Below are 19026 nucleotides of genomic sequence, written 5' to 3' on the forward strand. Positions count from 1 at the left end.
ACAGACTAGAAATGTAAAATGATTGAACGTGGATAAAACAAGCGGTGATGTGCAGACATGAGACAGAAAACTGTCATTGAACTTTTCCTTTAATTTGCACTTTGAAAATCTTTGTTTAGGTTTGATAAAGTGAGATCTGGGAGATAAAGGGGACGATGGAGGGAGAGAGAGAAAGATTTATATTCAGATAAAATGTGAACAACATCAGCACTACTTCTCAGTGGCTCGTTTTATTTAAAAAAAAAAAACATTATATTTACAGTTTGGTTGAAAATAAAGTTGTTAAAACAGAAATCAACAGAAACAACTTTCTCTGCAGACGTGTTCATCTTCTGGACTGAGACAGTGGCCGCCGGACTTCTGAAACAAACAGAAAAGAAGACGTTGAAACGTACAAACACAGTTTCCCTTTCCTCGTCTCTCTCTCCTCGTGCAGCAGTTTGTCATCTTCATACCCATCGATGCAAATGAAGAAAGTCTAATACAGCGAGCGGTTTAAGGCTCCTGTGAGGAGTTCTCATCGGGTTGTGAAATGGACTGTAGTTTAAAATCAATGTTTCTTTAATCAGCTACAAAATCAAAGATTCATTATTAGTTATTTTATACGCCTGTCACCTCTGCGGGGGGGAAGGTGTCATACGAGGCCCAAACCAAACAACGCCACGCCCGCCTCTTTCTGTCTGAAAACATTCCATCTAAACAAATGGCTGTAAATGGAAAAGACGGATCTTTGAGTCCATGGCGAGACTTGGTGAGGACCTGACGTCAGGTTCTGGCGACGTATCAGAGCAAAGCATGGAGCAAAGTTGTAGGACACGTCCACCAAGAAGCTCACTCATATTTCCCTGAGACTGCAAACAGAGCTGGCCAATCAGAGGAGAGTTGGCACGTGAGGAGGCGGGCCTTAAAGAGACAGTAGCTGAAATTAAGTGTTTCAGGCAGAGGCTGAGGGACTTTACAGGCACCAGTTTCAGATCAATAAGGACGTTTTTGAGCGCAACAACATCTCACAACGCTACTCAACAGGCGTCCCAGACTGACGTCATTAATGGTGAAAGTAGAAAAAAATATCAATATGTTCTATTTTCATAGCAGTTTTTTGGAAGTGGATTTTTGTCCTTTATGACTTAAGAGGGTAATAAAAATGTTTCCCAGTGTTCTATTGATCTATTAAAAATAAAATGTGCATTCCAAAATGTGTCGAGAGAGACTTGACACAAGAATGTGTACCATATGCACTAACACAGACAAAATGATGGCCAGATAAAGAGGAAACATTTGCCCAAATGAACAAAAATGTCCATAATGATGCATGAGGGTAAAAAAAAGTCCCAGACGTCAGATACCTGGGATCTCATGAGGCCAGAAGTCCTCACACGCCGGACAGCGCGGCTCAGGTCGGCCTTTGAAGTATCTCGCCACACACGGGTTGTGTATTTTGATTCCACATGTAGGATTCTCACAGATTTGGCACTGGAACAAAATATGAATAAGGTGACTTTAACACAGAGTCCACTCTTCTTTAGAATAGACATTGAATGCGTTTACATGGACTTGAGTATCTCGTTTTTGATCGGGATCCTGTCTTTGTGCTCGTTCACGTACACATCATATCCTGACTCTAGAAACAAAGATGAGCCCTAATCCTGGTTTTGAGAAACCTGATCTTGCTACCTGGAGAACTCAGAGAGAAAGGGACACAGCTGCATTTTTTTTCGCCTTACCTCAGTTTCTGACAGCTTACGACTACCTGCACAGCCAAGTAACGTTTCTGCAAAACAAACATGGTGGCAGCGATGATGGCGTCTTACTTCTAGAGCGATGAAGAAACTGAGTTTTGGGTCGTATTTGCTGTCCCTCTTGTCTCCTGCCAGAAAAGAGGTGGATACGGCATATCTGCAACGCCATGTTTGTATTTAATAGTGCTAAGCCAACAATAAGTCATATACCCTTTTCCACACTAACAAGTTCCAGGGCTGGTTTGGAGCCAGTGCCTAGTCTAGCACCAGCTGGTTTTGGGCCACAAAAAAACGGTTCTAGGGTAGCACCAACTCTTTGCTCATCTACAAGAAAGAACCACTTACGTCAGGAGCTTGGGGGCGGGACGTTTATTAACTTCAAAAACTTTGTCATCACACATCTGCTTCCGGAGTTACACCGTTTTGCCGTCCACAGTGATACTGATGAGCAGAACAAATCCTTTGAACCCATCGGGTTTGAACGCTGATGTAGGTTTGCAAAGCCAGGAGCGATACTTGAAACGAGACGCTGTAGTCCTTCATTGATGATGTTGTGCTTGAAGACGTATCCAGTGACGTAATGATGTGGCTCTTTTGCGGCCCTTAAACACGGATAAGCAAACCGGTTCTTAGAAGGTTCTCAAGTAAAACCAGCTCTGAACCAGCACTAGCACCAAGGTGGTGGAAAAGAGGTAACAGTGGTGTCATTTTTCTCAGATGTCTAAATTGTCGCAGTAATCATAAAGCACGATACGAGTATTTATCATGTCTACAGGGATACAAAGAACCAGGTTTCTCTCCATGTCCTGAATATGATCAGAACCAGGATGAGACTCAGAACCAGGATACTCAAGTCCACATGAACACGGTCAGTATGTCATATTTAAGCTGGATGTTGTTTAAAGTAACCAGCAGAGAAAAAACAGCTTGAACAACCAAACAGAGAGAAAAAGTTCAAGAACTTGGTCGGCAACTCGGAATGTCAAAAAGAAAGTTATGAAAATTAAAATGTTTCAACCTGTAAGTAAAAAAAAATGGTTATGACAGGTTTTATTCCCCCCTCTTAGAGAAGTGATTCTAGCAGGTTTCATTCATGTGTTCATCACAGGTTGTAGAACAACGACAGGAAATATTTACCTGGATGGCGATGTTGTGACAGATGTGGCACACCTTGACCTGGTCCTGATACATCGTGCGGATGTACGGCTCCATCTCAATAATACATCTGGTGGATAAAGTGTACTCCCCCCTTTTCTAAACCAATGAACAGAAACAAATTACACAACAAAACTGCAGCCAGAGGTCTAACTACACACCACGGGGACTTTTTTCTGTCTGCATTTGCATCGCCATGGTGATCCAAAAAACAGTAAAAGTGATTTTAAATCCTGATTGAGATCCTGTGTTTGTTTTTGTTTTTTACCTCATTCAGCCATTTGTCGTGCACAAGTCGGTTCAGGAGGTGCTCCGTCTCGCTCTTCTTCAGCTTTTTACTGGTCAGGGTGTCGGCGCTGTTTAAAATGTCTGTGGAGGACGCGCTGCCGTTATCAGAGCCCACGATCAGGTCCATCTGAAACAGAACGAGTAGTCAGTCAGGACAAAAACTTCTGATGGGGGGAATAATACAGCTGAACACTCTGCTGATGAATGTCTGTTTGACATCAGTTCTTCTTGTTATTTACTAATAACGGCAGAGAAGTGAAACATGTGATCTCCATCTGAAGCTAACCCAAAGATGATAGAAGATATTTATTATCTAACAGTTTAAAGAGCATTAGTACAGAGCAGACTCAGACCATGACAGTTTATGTTTCTATTAAAGCTCGGCCTTTAAAAGTCAGACTTCATCAGAGTTATAGAAACGTGTGCTTTAAATGGCTTTGACTGAAAAGGTTCTACAAACTGGAAATATTCAGGGTGTCCTCGCGTGACATTAGCTCACCGTTTTTACAAACAGCTCCAGTTCATTGTCGGCGTAATCTGAAGACATCCTGGTGACATCAGTCACTGCCATGTTTACCTGAAAAGGTTCAAGTGAATCTGTTACAAACAACCTGATGATTATATCCTGCTGTGGTCCCACCTTACATCAGGAGAATTCACCTGGAGCAAGTGGGAGGGGGTGGTGACGTTTATTCCCTGTGATCGCTGCACGACCATAGACTGTCTGCACGCCACCTCTACCATCTCCGTGCTCTAATGAACCTGCTGCATTATGTTTCCTGTTCTCCAGTATGTTCTTCTCCACTCTTTAGTTCACATTGAGATTCTGTTCAACTACACGTCTTACCTCAGGAGACCACCCCCTCCCCCCCTCCTGTCTGACAGGGATAGTTTCCCGCTGTGAGGTGCATGTGTGAACAACCAGATCAGGAGGATATGAGGAGCAGTCCTCCTGAAATTATCTGGATATTTTCAGGAGTGCAGATGTGACGATGCAGGCTGAGAGCAGACTTTACACAGACTCACCAAGGCGTAGTACTGGTGACCGCTGTCTTCAGAAATCCCTTTCCTAATCTGCATGAACAAGGGCTGCAGCTTTGAGTTGATGGTGTCGATGAAATCATCCAACTGGTCGGGGGCTTGCTGTGCTGCCAAAAAAGAAAAGACACGGTGCATATTTTATCTAGGCAGGAAAAGTTAATTAACTTTACATCGTCTTTCATTTTAGAAAAGTGACGATTAAGTACCGGTAGGTCGTGCAGTTTGATGAAATGAAGAGAATCCACTTCCTGTTATTTGTCCCGCCCCCCCTCTGACCCCTGTATGAACCGCCCTTTCTTTGGGTAATTGCAACTATTTATACAATTAACAAAACTGTTTTAAAACTTATGAATCTCCCTAAAACTGTGCAGCTTGTTCTTCTACCTGCTGCTAAAGCTCCCTCTGCTTTGTTCACGTCTCTGCAGCGCTGTTGGCACCAACATCGACTAAAACATAGAAAAAGAAAACTCCTCTCTACTCCACTGAATGAGCTGTCTGATCTGAGTGACGTTTGCTACTTGAACACAGTTTGTTGTCTTTGGGATCAGATTTTAGGAAAGTAAATCAAATTAATCAGCGAGTAACGAGAACATTCACAGAAATGTAGATGAGTCAGAAGTACGATATTTGTCTTTCAAATGTAGTCGAGTAAGAGTTAAAAGTTTCCCCCTAAAAATAAAACTGAACTAAATGTGCTTTGTCGCTGTCCATCGCTGCCTGTATGGTTACTGTACTCACTGTTGTGGGTCTCACAACAATACTGATAGAGCCTCCGTGCCCCGGGCTCATCAACGATGCCACACGCCATCATGGTCTGTAGAAAGCGGCGCTGGCTGTCTCCCATCTGTCGTGACATGACTCTGGACTGACCTAGAGACACAGAACACAGATGCTCATTGTATATATAGTATATGTTGTTTTTATTGACTGTGTTGCTTGCATCTGTTGTTTTCCTTATTGTAAAAAGGTCTGCCAGTCCTCACGCTGCGGAGAGGTCTTCCCCACAGTAAGAGCAGGAAGAGGACGTCGTTGTGGCGCAGGAGGAACCCGATCCTCCTCACCTTCCAACCGACCACGTTAATCTGTTCTCCGTTTGTTTTATGTTAGAAGGGGGTGAATCGTTAATTTAACTTGTTTTCTCATGTTTTTGGTTAGATAGGGAGGTAAGTTGGTTGTCTTTTGTTGTCCTTGATTCATCAGGTTAGTTAGCTTCACCAGTTAGCCTCTGTTGTGTTTATTATGTTTGGACACCAATTAACTCTTAACTAAATCCTTAGTTATAATATTCATATGGGCACTATTATATCCCTGAATATTATTTATGTATCCAAATAAAAAACTTTCTGGTTGATTGCGTTAAACTGTTCTCAGTAGCTGCTTGGGAATTGAGGGATTTGGACCTTTGTTCATGTTGTGTCTTGGCTTCCCCCTAGACGGGGCATAATAACATATAACATATATAATATCTACGATCCACAGATGATAGCCATCGGGTTTCAGGAGTCATGTGTTGTAAAGCTTTAAGTTGGCTGGTTTCGTATCACAATATATCATGAAGGACACACGTGGCATTCTATTTACCGTATTTATTTTAATTATGACCGTTATTGATTATCATTCACGTACCTCTTTGTTTGTACATGACATTGCATTAACGCTGTATTTGTCTATGTGTTAATGTCTAGTCTGAAATAAAGTTTATTAAACAACAACAACCAACACTGTTTTAAAAAACTAATTTTAAATATTTTAAACCAACAAAACATAATAAAACTGACGGAAACTTTCCTTCTGTGTCACCTAGCAACCAAACAGAAGTGTCCCTAGCAACCAAACAGATGTGTCACCTCGCAACCGAACAGATGTATTTCCGTGGACAAGACTTTCACAATAAAACAACGTGAGCGGGTAAACTTCGGTTTGAGGTGACGTCATTACCGTTTCAAACGTGAGCTTTCTTGTTCCTTCGTTTCGACTTAAATCAACTAAAATGTAAGTTTTAATAAAGTTGACCGTGATAACGAACATTTTATCTTCGCGACGTTACATCTCTACCGTCCGTTAACCGCTGACGTGAACATACACGGAGGTTTTTCCCGGTTCAGGCGTTACTCTGAGTAATAGTCGGTTCAGTTTAACGACAAATCATGAATAAAATCAAAGAATAAACGACTTTCTTACGTAAAATTGGTTGTGTTCCAAGTTTTCCAGTTCCCTTCTTGCACAGCGCGCCTCCTTCGCAGTTCCGTGTTTCTTCTTCTTCTTCTTCGTTTTACAATGGACTTCCGGAAGTTGGCGTGTGGAGTGAAATAAATACCGCCACCTGCTGCTTCAGAGGGGAATATACTTTACATAACTACATAAAAAACATCAAGGCATTTATAAAGAAATACACGAACAAATACGGATTAAAAAATAAATGTCACATTGTTCAAACTGAAGAAAAAAATATATAAATAAAACTAAGACAGAGCATCTTTCCATGTTTACCCCTTTATTAGACTCCAAGACGTCAGTCAGGCAGAGAGCTCACAGGACTCATATTACAATCAATCACGTGAACGCCTCAGCCATACATTCATAAACATATTAGGGCTGTCAAAGGATCAAAATGTTTAATCAGGACTGATCTCTATACATCAATAGTTAATCGTGATTAATCACCTTTTTAATAGCATGTGTCAAATTCCAGGATTTTGCATTTAAAAATACAAATTTGTTAGGCCTTTATTTTGAAAGTATTGTTGTTTTAAACTGAGAGTATTTTTTTTTTTTTTTTTTTAATTCAGCCCTGCTTTTATTTTGTAATAAGGCCCTTCTGGTAGATGGGAAGTTAGGGCATGAAGTTAAGCACAGAAACAGGAAGTGGTTAGGGATCAAAACTGACGTCAAACAGCTCAAAGGTCAATGTGTGATGTCATAGTTTGTTAAAGTGAAATGAGACATTCAAAGATGCAGCAGTGTCCTTCTTTTACATCACTGAGACTACAGGGAGACACTGAGGACGACTACCTAAAAGGGGGATAATATGTGACCTTTAAGGGAATACCTGGAATATGACATGATAGCAGGGGCTGCATGGTGGTGCAGTGGTCAGTGTAGTTGCGCTTTCAGCGAGGAGGTTCCTGGTTTGAATCCCCATCTGACAGGAGCCTCTCTGTGTGGAGTTTGCATGTTCTCACCGTGCATGTGTCAGTTCTCTCCTGGTACTCCAGCATCCTCTCACAGTCCAAAGACATGCTCGTTAGGTTAACTGCTGACTAAATTGCCTGTAGTTGTGAATGTGAGTATTGCTGTTTGTCTGTCTCTATATGCCAGCCCTGTGATTGGCTGGCGACGTGTCCAGGGTGTAACCCTGCCTCTCGTCCAATGACAGGCTGGGATCGGCTCCAGCCTCCCACGACTCTGAACGGGAAAAGTGGCATTGATAATGGATGATATGACAGTAACTCACAGTTACAAAGATTTTGTAAGAAAACGTCCTCCTGGGGTCATTTTAGACCAACTTATACATCTCAAGGGTTAAGGTGAACTTTGCACATTCACAGCTGATTAATAATCACGTTGTTTGTTTCCCTCATCGGCATGCACAGTGAGCAGTTAAATTAAGCCCCTTATTGTGTGTTTGGTTTCTGCTTCTTTTGTGCTAGTTTCACACCTGCAGCGTTCGGAGTATTCACCCATGAACCCTGTTGTGCTCCGGCTCATTATGAGATTAACAAGGTTGTGGTAGAACTGGGAAAGCTCTCCAAGAGTCTTAATCCTGAATATAATCACTTCTATAATAATGAAGACATTACATTCAGTATTTCAGTGTTTGTTTTATGATCTGAACCAAAGCTGAGGAGATCAGAGTGAAAGAAACGGAAAACAAAAGCCAACCAGAGTTCTTCTAAATGCTTTTTTATTCTAACAAATTAAATAATAACATATAATACAAGGTGGCCGAGTCTTTGATTACAATACAGCCTGTTATTATTAACATTATTTAAATACAGTATCCAATGTCCTCCACTTTTACTGCAGCATTCAGCCAAATCTCCCTTCGACAAAATCTTGTGACGCTCTTCATAATCAAGAACTCAGAGTTCAGACGGCTCCGGGTAAAGAGTCCCGACGACGGCGCTCGACATCCTCAGAATGTTTACATGTGAGAAAACATATCACTTGATTCACGTAAAGAGTGCCGAATGAAATCGTGATCAAACCGTTAAAAGTCGCTCTGCGGAACTCTGGATTCGATCTAATCCGACCGGTCTGCTCGTCGAACGGGTCGATGTCTGGGATCGCCGTCGTTTGTGAAAAAGATCACTCACAAACCTTTCACAGCAAATCAGGAACACAACAATCAACCACGTTTGTTAATTGGATTATGTTGATTGCTATTCTGACGTACAGCTGATACCGAGGCAGCGTTCCAGACATCACTGAAGAGATCATTTTCAAAATAATCATTAATCAAAATAAACCACGGTCCAATAGAGAGAGAGAGAGAGAGAGTTGGACTTTGCCCAAGCTAAATGTCTCCCGTCCTCTTTTGTGAGGGAGAGAATCTCGACTGGTTGAAGTGTCACTGATGGATTTCATGTTCATATCTAGAACCAGTCCTTCATTGTAAACATACAAGTTGTTCTAATTTCTGTCCAGGGGGTTCAAATCTTTCTCGGAGAGTTTAGCATGATGTGACAACGATCTCAGAGATGAAAGTAAAGACACCAAACTTAAGAACGTCAAACATTAAGTCAGAAACGTCGACTATCTCACATGTCTCCAAAAGTGTTCACATCAACAACGGTTCTGATTCTGAACTGGTGCAGGTGTTGCTCTTAATCCAGGGCGTACATCGTTTCATTTCATTTTTAAGACGGGGCCAATTTAAGTGAGATTAGCTGCTCCCGACTGCACGCTCTCGCAGTGAGAGCAGAGCCACGAGCTGATTTCTCGACTGCAGGGCTTAGTGTGTCTTCTTCACACACTGACAGACAGCGTCCTAAATCACCATGGCAACAGCCGGCATGACTGTTTGTAATCCATCTTCCCCCTCAATTCATTGAAGAAACGTTGGCTGGAAATATCTGCAGACCTTCAGCTGATGGGGAATATCAATATTTGTTATGAATAAGCTGCTAGTTAGCTTGTGTTTGTTGGTGATGCCGAGTGTGTGTGTGAGAGAGAGCGAGAGACAGAAAGAAAGAGAGAGAGCGAGAGGGGGAGAGAGAGAGAGAGAGAGAGAGCGTTTTTGCAGCAGTGTGTATTTGAGCTGTGCATATGAGACAACAGAAATACACAGATCTGACTTCAACCTCCATCTGTGGGAGTTTTCTACGATTGTGAACTAATGTCCTGATTTCACTCGTACAGTGTGAGCTCTCAGGTCATGGCCAACAGTCAGGTCTTAAAGTGTGAGCTCATAAATCGTGAGCTTCAGCCGAGCGTCGTAAACGATTCAGTCGTACAGTGTGAGCCGACATTCCACATCGACTTTTATGAAACCTTACAGTGTACACCCGCGGCAACATGAAACGTTTTTCACACATGCACAAAACTCCTGCAAGTTTCCCAACACTTTCAGAACCAGCCTCTGCCGGCCCCTCCTTATATTTCTAGGTGATGACGGAATGAGCTGACGTGTGAACGCAGCGGGTTAAAGGATGAAATCTCCCTGTGGGCGAGGACGAGGCGGTGATGACGTTTATATCATGCTGCGATTGTCCTGCACGATAAGAAGCCGCCTCCAACTCGTCCTGCTGAATGTTCCTCACGTTTTAGTTGATGCTACAAATCAATCGATTACACGTAGCATCGATATAAAGTCAAATAAACTGTCATAAGAGCTCCGGACTTTCTTTGATTGCTATCTTGGATATCTTGTATCCATTATTACATCTGCAGCGTTCTTTTTACATCGTGTCCTGCCTCGTGAGACTGCGCCCTCCAGTCATACAGGAAGTATTTCAAGCTGCGAGGGGAATGCTGAATAACAACTTTGGGATATTTTCAGGGGGGGGAGGTTGTGCATGTGTGAAAACAGCTTTAAATTCTTCAAAGAAACATTTTTGTTTGTCCCCGTGAAGTGAAGCGTGGACGAACAGCATGTGCAAAAAAATCTCCAAAATGTGAAGGCTCCACAGTAACGGCGTTTAGAAAAGCTGGACGAGTGTCCCACCTTCGCCCGGTACGAGCCTCCCGCTGTGTTTCTATAACTTATCAATCTCGCTCTCACACACTCCAAATTCAAAAGTCCGGGTGCAGATCTCCATCATCACAGTCACAGTCTTCCTTTTATCTCCACAGTGCCCGTTGTTGACTCAGTGTGCTTTCGTTTATCCTTTCAGTTGGCAGCAGTCGGCTGAGAGAAAAAAAACAAACCTGTGGACCAAATATAAGACGAGAGAAGAAGAGTGAACAGAGGCGGCAAACAAACAAAGCAGCTGTCCCTGATGATGAAGGAAAGCTTGGCACCGTCTGGGTGTACAGTCCAGGGGTGTGTGTGTGTGTGTGTGTGTGTGTGTGTGTGTGTGTGTGTGTGTGTGTGTGTGTGTGTGTATTGTACCTTGTGTTCTAGTGGCTGGTAGGAAACGGTCCATGTGTGTTGATGGACTGTTGTAACTTTTCCTCTTTGGCCCTTCTGCTGTGGCAAAGCTGTGAGGGAACACAAACCAAACACATTTATTCCTTCTTTGTGACATATTCTACATTTGTCTGTTTTTTTTTTTTGTCTCAGACTCTGAGGGACACTTTATCTCTCACCGTTCTCTTCTCCATGAAGCTGGCCAGAAATTCGTCGATATCTGTGCGTCCCTCCAGGAAGTTTTCAGCCGTCACCTCCGACTCCTCCTCAGCCTGGTGGGCCGCAACTTTTAGCCGAGCCTGCAGGGTGCTAAGGCTGCAGCTCTGGTCGTGGCAAAAGACACAGAAAAGGATTATTAGTAGAGCTTTAAAGTGAGTAATGAACGAGCATGTTGTGAGAGCTGGTTTCTCCTTTCTGAATTGTACCCAATGAGGGGAGAGCGTTTGCAGAAAAAGGCGCCTTTTTCTGTGTGGCCGGTCCGATTGCTTCTATTTAAAAAATCTCTCAACTTTTCAGAAGGGCGCTGTTGACGCCAGTTGCTCTCTTTTCAAAGTAAACAACATTCCCCATACTTTTAGTCTCCGATGGATCGTGTCGTGTACCCACAGTGGGCGACCCTATCAGCTGGGCCCCTCCGCAGGGTCTGGGGGCAGCTGAGGCAGGGGCACCCCTGCATCACACAATGATAATGACGGCAAGAATAAAAATGATAATGAATATGTGGAGGGAAAGGGAAAAGAGGGGGGGGGGGAGAAAGAATTCCAGGGCCTCGCAGAGACGGGTGGAGCCTGGAGGGAGGGGGTGGAAAGAGGACTCTATTTATTCATCTATTTCTATTTATTTATTTTATATCTATCAAGCTCAGTCTCCTGTTGAATTATACTTCTTCCACTTTCTCCTCCTAGCTATCTTCAAAGCTTTCCTCCTTTTTGCTGCCCCAACAATTAAAGATACAAGCACACAATTGACAACGCACGCACGCACGCACGCACGCAAAAATATATTATTGAGCTCGTCACCCAGACAAAGTAGGCGGGAAAACATCCTCCGTCTGATGCTCATTGTGAAGATCTCAAATATCAAACATACAGTAAAAACATCAACGGAGCAGTGTCGGTCATACAGCTGCTGTTGTCAAGAGATTGTTGTCATAGAGACAATACACGGGTGCATTCTCGAGCGCACAGCTGTCCTATATAAACACCAGGTGGATTCAGGCCCTCATGAGTGTAGCCTCTTACCTCACTGAGCTCATGCTGTCTCTGCATTCTGGTCTCAAAGGCAGACTTCATCTGAGTCAGCTGTTCGTACTGTCAACAAACAAAAACACACATCATGATCGGCGACACATGAAGAATGTGAAGATGAATGTGACCGTTGTGTCTGTGGAGGAAGAGGGACGGGACGTAGTAACACACCTTGTAGAGCATTTCTTGTCTTTTTCCTTCGAGCTGTGGCTCCATCTGAAGGTTTTTCTCTGAGTGACACAAAAAGAAACATGCTCAAATCCTTTGTAAAGCTCAATCTATGTTAGGATTGTGTCTTTCCTTTACACCCAGCAGGATCCTCAGCACAGGAACTTACTAGCCATGTCCACTATGCTGTTGACCAGCTCTTCTTTATCACTGGCAACCTGTTTGAGCTGAGGCAAACTCACAAAGAATTCCAGTAACAGATCCTCGTTTTCAGACATGCTCGACAGCTGGGTCAGACTGGGACAGAGAACAGAAAAGGACGGAGGGAATGAGAAGATGAGAAGCATTAGGATAAGATAAGAGGAACAAGGATTTGATTAGCAGAGATTTAAGGCCGGAGATATTCTTGCGTTTTAACACATGCACTCCTGAACATTTCTAGAGAATTCCAGGAAATCCTCCTGTTCTGGTTGTTCACACATGCACCTCACAGCGGGAGACTAATTCCTGTCAGACAGGAGGGAGGGGGGGGGGGGGGGGGGGGGTCTCCTGAGGTAAGACCTGACGTAAAAGAATGACGTAGGTCGTGCAGCGATCACAGGGAATAAAGGTCACCACCCCCTCCCACTCGCTCCAGGTGAATTCTCCTGATTATATCCTGCTGCGTTCTCACATCAGCTCACTCTGACTTTCTGCAGAATAAATACGAGGAGGCTGGAGGAGAAACTCCCGGGTGAAAAATGTGTCTGTTTGTGTTCACACATGCAGCTCAAACCGGGAAACTTCAGGAGTTTTGTGCAGGTGTGAAAGAACTAGTGGTCGACCAGATTGTTATAAAACTTTCTGCCATTGTTGTCCCTGCAAGTTCAAGTTCATTCTGCATCTCATCCACAGGGTTCATTTTTGAGGATGTGCACAGCCAACGCTCCACAAACAGCACATGGCGCAGCAATCATGCACAGCTCAAGTGTAATTAAAAACAAGAATATCTCCGTCCTTAAAGTAACTTTCCGTCTACAATACTTAAGAATGATTTACTTTAAGTCACTGAGTTCAGGGAAAGATTCGGGGATCTCAGGCATCTTGTACATGTGTCCATTCAGTCCAGCCTGAAACAGAAGACAGCACATTCATCACTGGATATATTTATGTCATCATTAGTTTTATCTGGAGCTGACCAGAGCTTCACAGTGTTTGTCCAAGAAAAGACGTTTGCAGCGTCGTGTTTACGATGTATGAATGAGTGGGGCCGACCCGACATGACCAATGACATGAGCACCTGTGAGTCTCCAGTAGGGACAGGCAGAGGCAGATCAGAAATCAGGCCGTAAGGTGCTGGAGCTCGAGGGTGGCCGTGGGCGCCATCGTGCCCTGAGTGAGGCATGGCAGCTGGAGACAGAGCTGGACCAGCAGGCGGCGTGTGAGTGGGGCCCACGTGGCGAGGATAGTGGTAAGCCTGAGTGGGGTAAGGAGCCATGCCTGATGGCTTGTACATACTGCTGTGAGAAAACATGAGGGGAGGGAAGATTATTTCACTACAAGGAAAACAAATACCTTGTGTGTTTTAGGAGAGAAAATCTCAGCTATGTTGAAGCTATTTACTTATAGATTCCACCAACAGATGCATCATTTTAAGCAATAATTTAAGACATTTAAAGACAGGTGTCCATGTTTGTAACCTGGGACTCACTATGGAAAGCCAGCAGAACCAGACGACATCAAGGCAGGAGGACTCTTCCAGAACTCGTCCAGCAAACTCTGAATAACTTTACCGAGATCCGAGTGCATCCCAAACTGAAACATACACAACAAGAAAAAATGAATACGTGTAGGAAAGTAAGAATTACCTCACTGCACCACACAAGATCATTTTAAGTAAGGAGGCAAAGAAAGAAATGTAGTTTTTTCTAGAGTTACTGACATAACTTCATCATATGCACAAAAGTAAAAGGCTTATTGGGAGAAATATGAATCTAAGTGTATCCTAAAATCTGGTGATGCTCATGTAGGTTGCCACGTGATGGACACTGAAGAGTCAGTGTTTATCCAGCTCTGCATCGGTCTGTAAACCTTTCTGTGTTCTAACCTCTCTCCATTTTTCAAAAGCATCTCCAATATTGATCCTAGTTTGAACACGTTTCTGCTCGTGGAGCTTATTAGAAACATGCAGAGGCTTTTTAGGTCGAGTACAATCACTTCTATCTGAACCAGTTCTCTTGCCCGCTTCCATCGCTGCAACACCTGTTGGTTTGACCTGATAACTGCTCTCATATCTGGCAAACCAAGGGGCGTCCAAAACGGCAGTGTGGGGGTGTCTTAAAACCGCCTACCTTCTCTGGTCCAAACAAATCCAGAGCATTCAGGACCAGAATCTAAAGTTAGAAGGAGGACATACTGGCTGCTGCATTGTTGTCAGAGAAGCCAGCACTTCAACATAGCATGTTTCCTTAATGTCTGATCATATAGTAAGCTCACTTTATCATTTCACTCACTACACATCTCACTGATTGCTCCTTTAGGTTCCACAAAGTTTAATTTGGAAAAACACTAAGTCGATATTTCTCAACAGCCTGGAGAGCTACTTACATTAGCAATGAGGGGGCTGGTGATTATGGTGCCATTATTGCTATCGACTAGATGATGACCAACAGGGGGGTAGACACTGACCACCGGCTTCTCCTGAGGGAACTGAGGAGGTAGTAGACTGCAGGAGAGAGGAGATGACAGGTTTGGTGTTCAGAAATCAAAGTATCAGAATGGATAGAAAGGTATGTAATATATGGAACATTGGTGCCGAGTGCTAAGCTGCTGGGATGAGGGTCAGCAACTCCAAGTCGAGGCCATGTTTCTCTGATTGCTCCCTCCCGGTGGGGAGTGAGTCCCTGAATCAAGAGGAGGAGTTCAAGTATCTCAGGGTTTTGTTCACGGGTTAGGGTAAAATGGACTGCGAGATTGACGGATTGGTGCAGCGTCGGTAGTTTTGCAGGTTTTTGTGCCAGACTGTCGTGGTGAAAAGGGAACTGAGCCTGAGCCACCCTCATCTGTGGTCATGAGCTTTTGGTAGTGTCCGAAAGAATGAGATTGCGTATATAAGTGTCTGAAATGAGTTTCCTCCGGAGGGTGTCTGGGCTCAGCCTTAGAGATATAATGAGGAGCTCGGAGTAGAGCCGCTACTCCTTCACATCAAAAGGGATCCAGCTCAGGTGGTTCAGGCATCTGATCAGGATTTCTCCTGGTCGCCGCCCTTTGGAGGTTTTCCGAGCAGGCCCAACTGGGAGTAGACCCCTTGGTAGACCCAGAACACGTGGTACAGATTACATACCCCTTCTGGCCTGTGAACACCTCAGGATCCCCCATAAGGAGCTAGAAAACATCGCTGGGGAGAGGGGACGTCTGAGGAAACTTTCTTACCCCATTGCCACTGTGACCTGGCCTGGATATGCGGAAGATAACGGACTGACTGTTGGTTGTTTTCTGCTCGCCTGTACTCTATGTACTCAACACTTGTTTGTTTCCACTACTTTAAGAGAGTTTGTAAATCTAGTTTCTGGTGTCACGCTTTAATTCTTTTGGGTGTAGAGGGTCTGAGGTGCAGAGCTGCCGAGAAGCCAGCGTACTCACATGTTAACACTGATGGTGGAATTGTTGACTGTGAATGGTATCCTGTACTCCACATCCTTCTGGATCTCTGCGAGGCTGTAGGACAAGAGAAACACTGAAATGTCAAGATAATATGTCAGGTTTTATCTGATGTCACAATCAGGACATTTAGGAGGGAGTATTCCTCTTCACCCTCTGTTTGTAAAGCTTCTGTCAGTTTGAAGAGAGAGGTCGATTCATTAAGTCACGCCAACAAATTCCTTTTTTTTTTTTAAAAGAATTTATGTCACTCATTGGCTGTGAGAAGTACCAAATAGCAACTTCAGCACATGTTAGCCAACTGAAATAACCAAAGATTTGTGGCGTCTGGTTTAGATTAGTCCTCTAACAAGAATTGCAATGCTTCGGAAGCGGAGAAAAACAGTGTGAATTGTTTTGGTTAAGCCTTGCTGACCACCCCGTCATATCTTACATCTTCATCTCTTGTATCTATACTCAACTGTATCTTGTTTGTTGTTGTTGTCGGAACAACACAAAGAACATGACAGCTACTTTACTGACTTTGTGGCTTATTTTGAGTCGTTTTAGTCAGATGCAGCCAGAACACTCTGGGATGTCTCGATAATGGAGGCTGTCCATGTTGTGTACCCGTGCTTGTGCATGAGCAAATGTGCCGGAGCTAACCTCTTCCATCTGTGCCAGAGACGAGGAGCTGTATCATGCTTGAGCAGGGAAAAGAGCAGCAGTCAAACTTTAACGATTTCCTTGGATGAGTGCACCCTTAAAGGAACTATTCCCTCTCGACCACTCACCGTCGGTCCTAGGTGGACCGTCGGTGAGTGGTCGTCACCCTAATTTTTGTGGTGTGTCCGGCTCTGTCGCCACCTGTCAGCCACCGTCTGCTTTTTTTTTCAGCCGATTAGACATGTTGAATCAGCGTTGGTCGGTAAGAGGAATCTCTCTGATTGGCTGTTTGGAGGTTTCATTTCTCTCCAGCTCTCGTCACAGGTTCAGGAAAGCCCCTTGAGCATGCCGCTGTAGTATCCATGCTTTTACCCATTAGTGTGGTTTCTCCTTATTTGACGCCTTCGCCTCTTCTTTTCTTTTTACACTAAAAGACCAAGAGCTGACAACGCCAGCTTCAACTTTTTATCAGACATTATTCTCCATTAGAAGTCTACCTATAATACGAGTGGTGACCGACAGCGGTGTGAAAATGGTCTTCTCGTATCATAACAATGTACTACCGCCGCCTGCTGGCATGGAGAGTTATTTCCTCTCCACATGCGCAGAACGTACGTAGTGGTTGGCCGTCGGCTGTAGTCTTTGAGGTGTGTTCAAGTGCAACTTTTTGGCCAAGACGTGAGGCGACGCCACAGGCGGCCTTCGCTGCCACCAGTTCTTGCCGTCTGCTTGGTGTGTCAGGGCCTTTGAGGTAACATTTGTTATGAATTGGAGCTATACAAATAAAGATTGACGGATATCTCCAGCGCCCCCCTCTTTTGGGAATCACTGCTGTAAAGCATTACTGTAGTTTTGGTTGTAATGATATTTTAAGAAAAATGCTGCCTCCTTTTTACACTTAACCAGGCCAAACGATTGGGTTCAGGACAGGTTACTTTATTTGAACCTGCAGGTAGATTTGTTTGCAGCCACTGAGACTGACATCCATCATGACACACAGATTACAGAACAGGTGTAAAAAACTAATTAGAGAGAAGGAAAACTATTTAAAATGATTAAAGGATCCACCAATCAGGGCATATATGAGATATCATTTCTGAATCAATAGGACAATATGCATTACTCCTGTTCTACCTGTGCAGTGAAGAACAATATGAGCTGCTTAGACTTTCATGTCTTACTCAGCAGAAAGACAAAACAAAAACAGTGTGGGAGATAGTCAAGCTCCTTAGTAAACAAAGGCTAATGCTTTAATCTCCACGCCATCAGGCTCCTCCTTCAAACAAATGCGTGACAAGGTGGCTTGGCAAACCCTTTAAACGATCACAGGGCGAGGCGGGCCGGCTACAACTCGAGTCGTCAAGCCTAAAAATAGACGCTGAAACTGTCACTTGATTAGCCGGTTGGCTAACGAAGCTAACACAGCCACAGAGTAAACATGAGCTGTTTGTTGAGCTAAAGTCAACATGGTCCAATAACTGACATAAATAAAGTGGTCATGAAACATTCACGATGAAATAATGTCGAATTTAATGAGCTAACCGGGTCTTGTTTTGCCCCCTCTTGCCGCTGCGCTGTGGTAGCATTGTTTCGACAGGGTAGCACATCTCGACATAACACCGGTGAGCGTTACCTGGGGTGAGCGGCTTTGAGGGACTCGATCTGCCGCTGTCTTTGTTGCTGGAGGCTGTTCAAAGGTGGGAGCGGTCCGGAGCCTTTGGACAGGGGGAAAAGCCAGTTCATCCTCTCCTGGCGAAACCACCGACTGAACTTGATCCGAGTCCTAAAACCCGACTTGAGACGAAATGGCAGAGAAAGTGAGACTAAACGGTGTGACGGAGGATCGTGTTAGCTAACTCCTGTTAGCGCTTTGGTATGTTGTTCGCACGAGGCTTAATTTCAGATTCGTTTCAAAGTCAGGCCTTCGTGAATTTCCGTGTCAGATAATCTGAGTTTATCTCCGGTAGTTTCTACAAAATGTCAGTGTTTCCATTAATGTCTTAACCGAGCTCTAAATCATTCTGTGTACATGAAAACAACAACCCCTTTCAGAGAGCAGCAGAAGCTTGATCAACTTATTTACGTATGACGTCACGCCGTAGGTATAAGCAACGCGTAACTTCCGAGTCATGCTGCCTTCAAGTGCTCCTCGAAAAGGTCGTACTTACCAGTTCTTCAGTCGTAACGACGACACGCACGTATTAAAGTTCTCTCACAGAATGAAGAACATAAAAAGAGCTTCAGGTAAACGTTGTTATCAATGTCAATAAACTCACCTGGCATGATTTAGAGTTAAACAATTGCCTGCTTGCTGCAACTAGTAGGCTGGATGCAAATACAAAAATGTGCAACTTCTAGAAATACATGCTACTATTAACAATATATGTTTTTATCGTCTCGATAAACGTCACAACTCGGGTATCCTCGAAACTTCCCAATTCCCCAGTTGTATCTCAGGACGACTTTGGAGGGTCGTTCATGAACTAATAACTCGTGAATACGGTAAATACAATATCCCCGAGGTGCACACGAA

General features: G+C 43.9%; 2 protein-coding genes across 4 annotated transcripts; both read right to left on the reverse strand.

Moving 5' to 3' along the window:
- Positions 1-211: 211 nt before the first annotated feature.
- Positions 212-6529, reverse strand: nsmce1 (NSE1 homolog, SMC5-SMC6 complex component). 2 transcript variants are annotated; one of them, XM_061052699.1, is made up of 8 exons: positions 6405-6529; positions 4962-5093; positions 4209-4330; positions 3682-3759; positions 3163-3309; positions 2877-2993; positions 1347-1473; positions 212-360 (listed from the first exon to the last, which is right to left on the reverse strand). In XM_061052699.1, the coding sequence occupies exons 2-8, from the start codon at positions 5077-5079 to the stop codon at positions 326-328; spliced, it is 744 nt and encodes a 247-aa protein (XP_060908682.1). In that variant the 5' UTR covers positions 5080-5093; positions 6405-6529; the 3' UTR covers positions 212-325. The 2 variants fall into 2 exon arrangements, with proteins under 2 accessions (XP_060908682.1, XP_060908689.1); XM_061052706.1 differs by lacking the exon at positions 6405-6529 and adding an exon at positions 6002-6006.
- Positions 6530-8110: 1581 nt separating this feature from the next.
- Positions 8111-18606, reverse strand: vps37a (VPS37A subunit of ESCRT-I). 2 transcript variants are annotated; one of them, XM_061052720.1, is made up of 12 exons: positions 18127-18606; positions 15831-15905; positions 14796-14913; positions 13900-14003; positions 13489-13705; positions 13248-13318; positions 12379-12506; positions 12213-12271; positions 12036-12104; positions 10974-11117; positions 10777-10865; positions 8111-10592 (listed from the first exon to the last, which is right to left on the reverse strand). In XM_061052720.1, exons 1-11 carry the CDS (start codon positions 18234-18236, stop codon positions 10785-10787), a joined length of 1176 nt encoding a protein of 391 aa, XP_060908703.1. In that variant the 5' UTR covers positions 18237-18606; the 3' UTR covers positions 8111-10592; positions 10777-10784. The 2 variants fall into 2 exon arrangements, with proteins under 2 accessions (XP_060908703.1, XP_060908697.1); XM_061052714.1 differs by having other exon boundaries at positions 13489-13708; positions 18127-18604.
- Positions 18607-19026: the final 420 nt, after the last annotated feature.

Source organism: Labrus mixtus, chromosome 2 (genome assembly GCF_963584025.1).
Source record: "Labrus mixtus chromosome 2, fLabMix1.1, whole genome shotgun sequence".
In the NCBI taxonomy this organism is placed as follows: Eukaryota; Metazoa; Chordata; class Actinopteri; order Labriformes; family Labridae; genus Labrus; species Labrus mixtus.

Coding starts and splice junctions, on each gene's coding strand:
- nsmce1 (XM_061052699.1), bottom strand. CDS start 5,079: ATGTCACGACAGATGGGAGACAGCCAGCGCCGCTTTCTACAGACCATG. Junction 3,760..4,208: donor GTCACCAGTACTACGCCTTG/GTGAGTCTGTGT, acceptor GAACCTTTTCAG/GTAAACATGGCAGTGACTGA. Junction 3,310..3,681: donor TGGAGCTGTTTGTAAAAACG/GTGAGCTAATGT, acceptor GTTCTGTTTCAG/ATGGACCTGATCGTGGGCTC.
- vps37a (XM_061052714.1), bottom strand. CDS start 18,236: ATGAACTGGCTTTTCCCCCTGTCCAAAGGCTCCGGACCGCTCCCACCT. Junction 14,004..14,795: donor CCAGCCCCCTCATTGCTAAT/GTAAGTAGCTCT, acceptor TGTATGTTTCAG/TTTGGGATGCACTCGGATCT. Junction 13,319..13,488: donor TCCCTACTGGAGACTCACAG/GTGCTCATGTCA, acceptor CTTCTGTTTCAG/GCTGGACTGAATGGACACAT.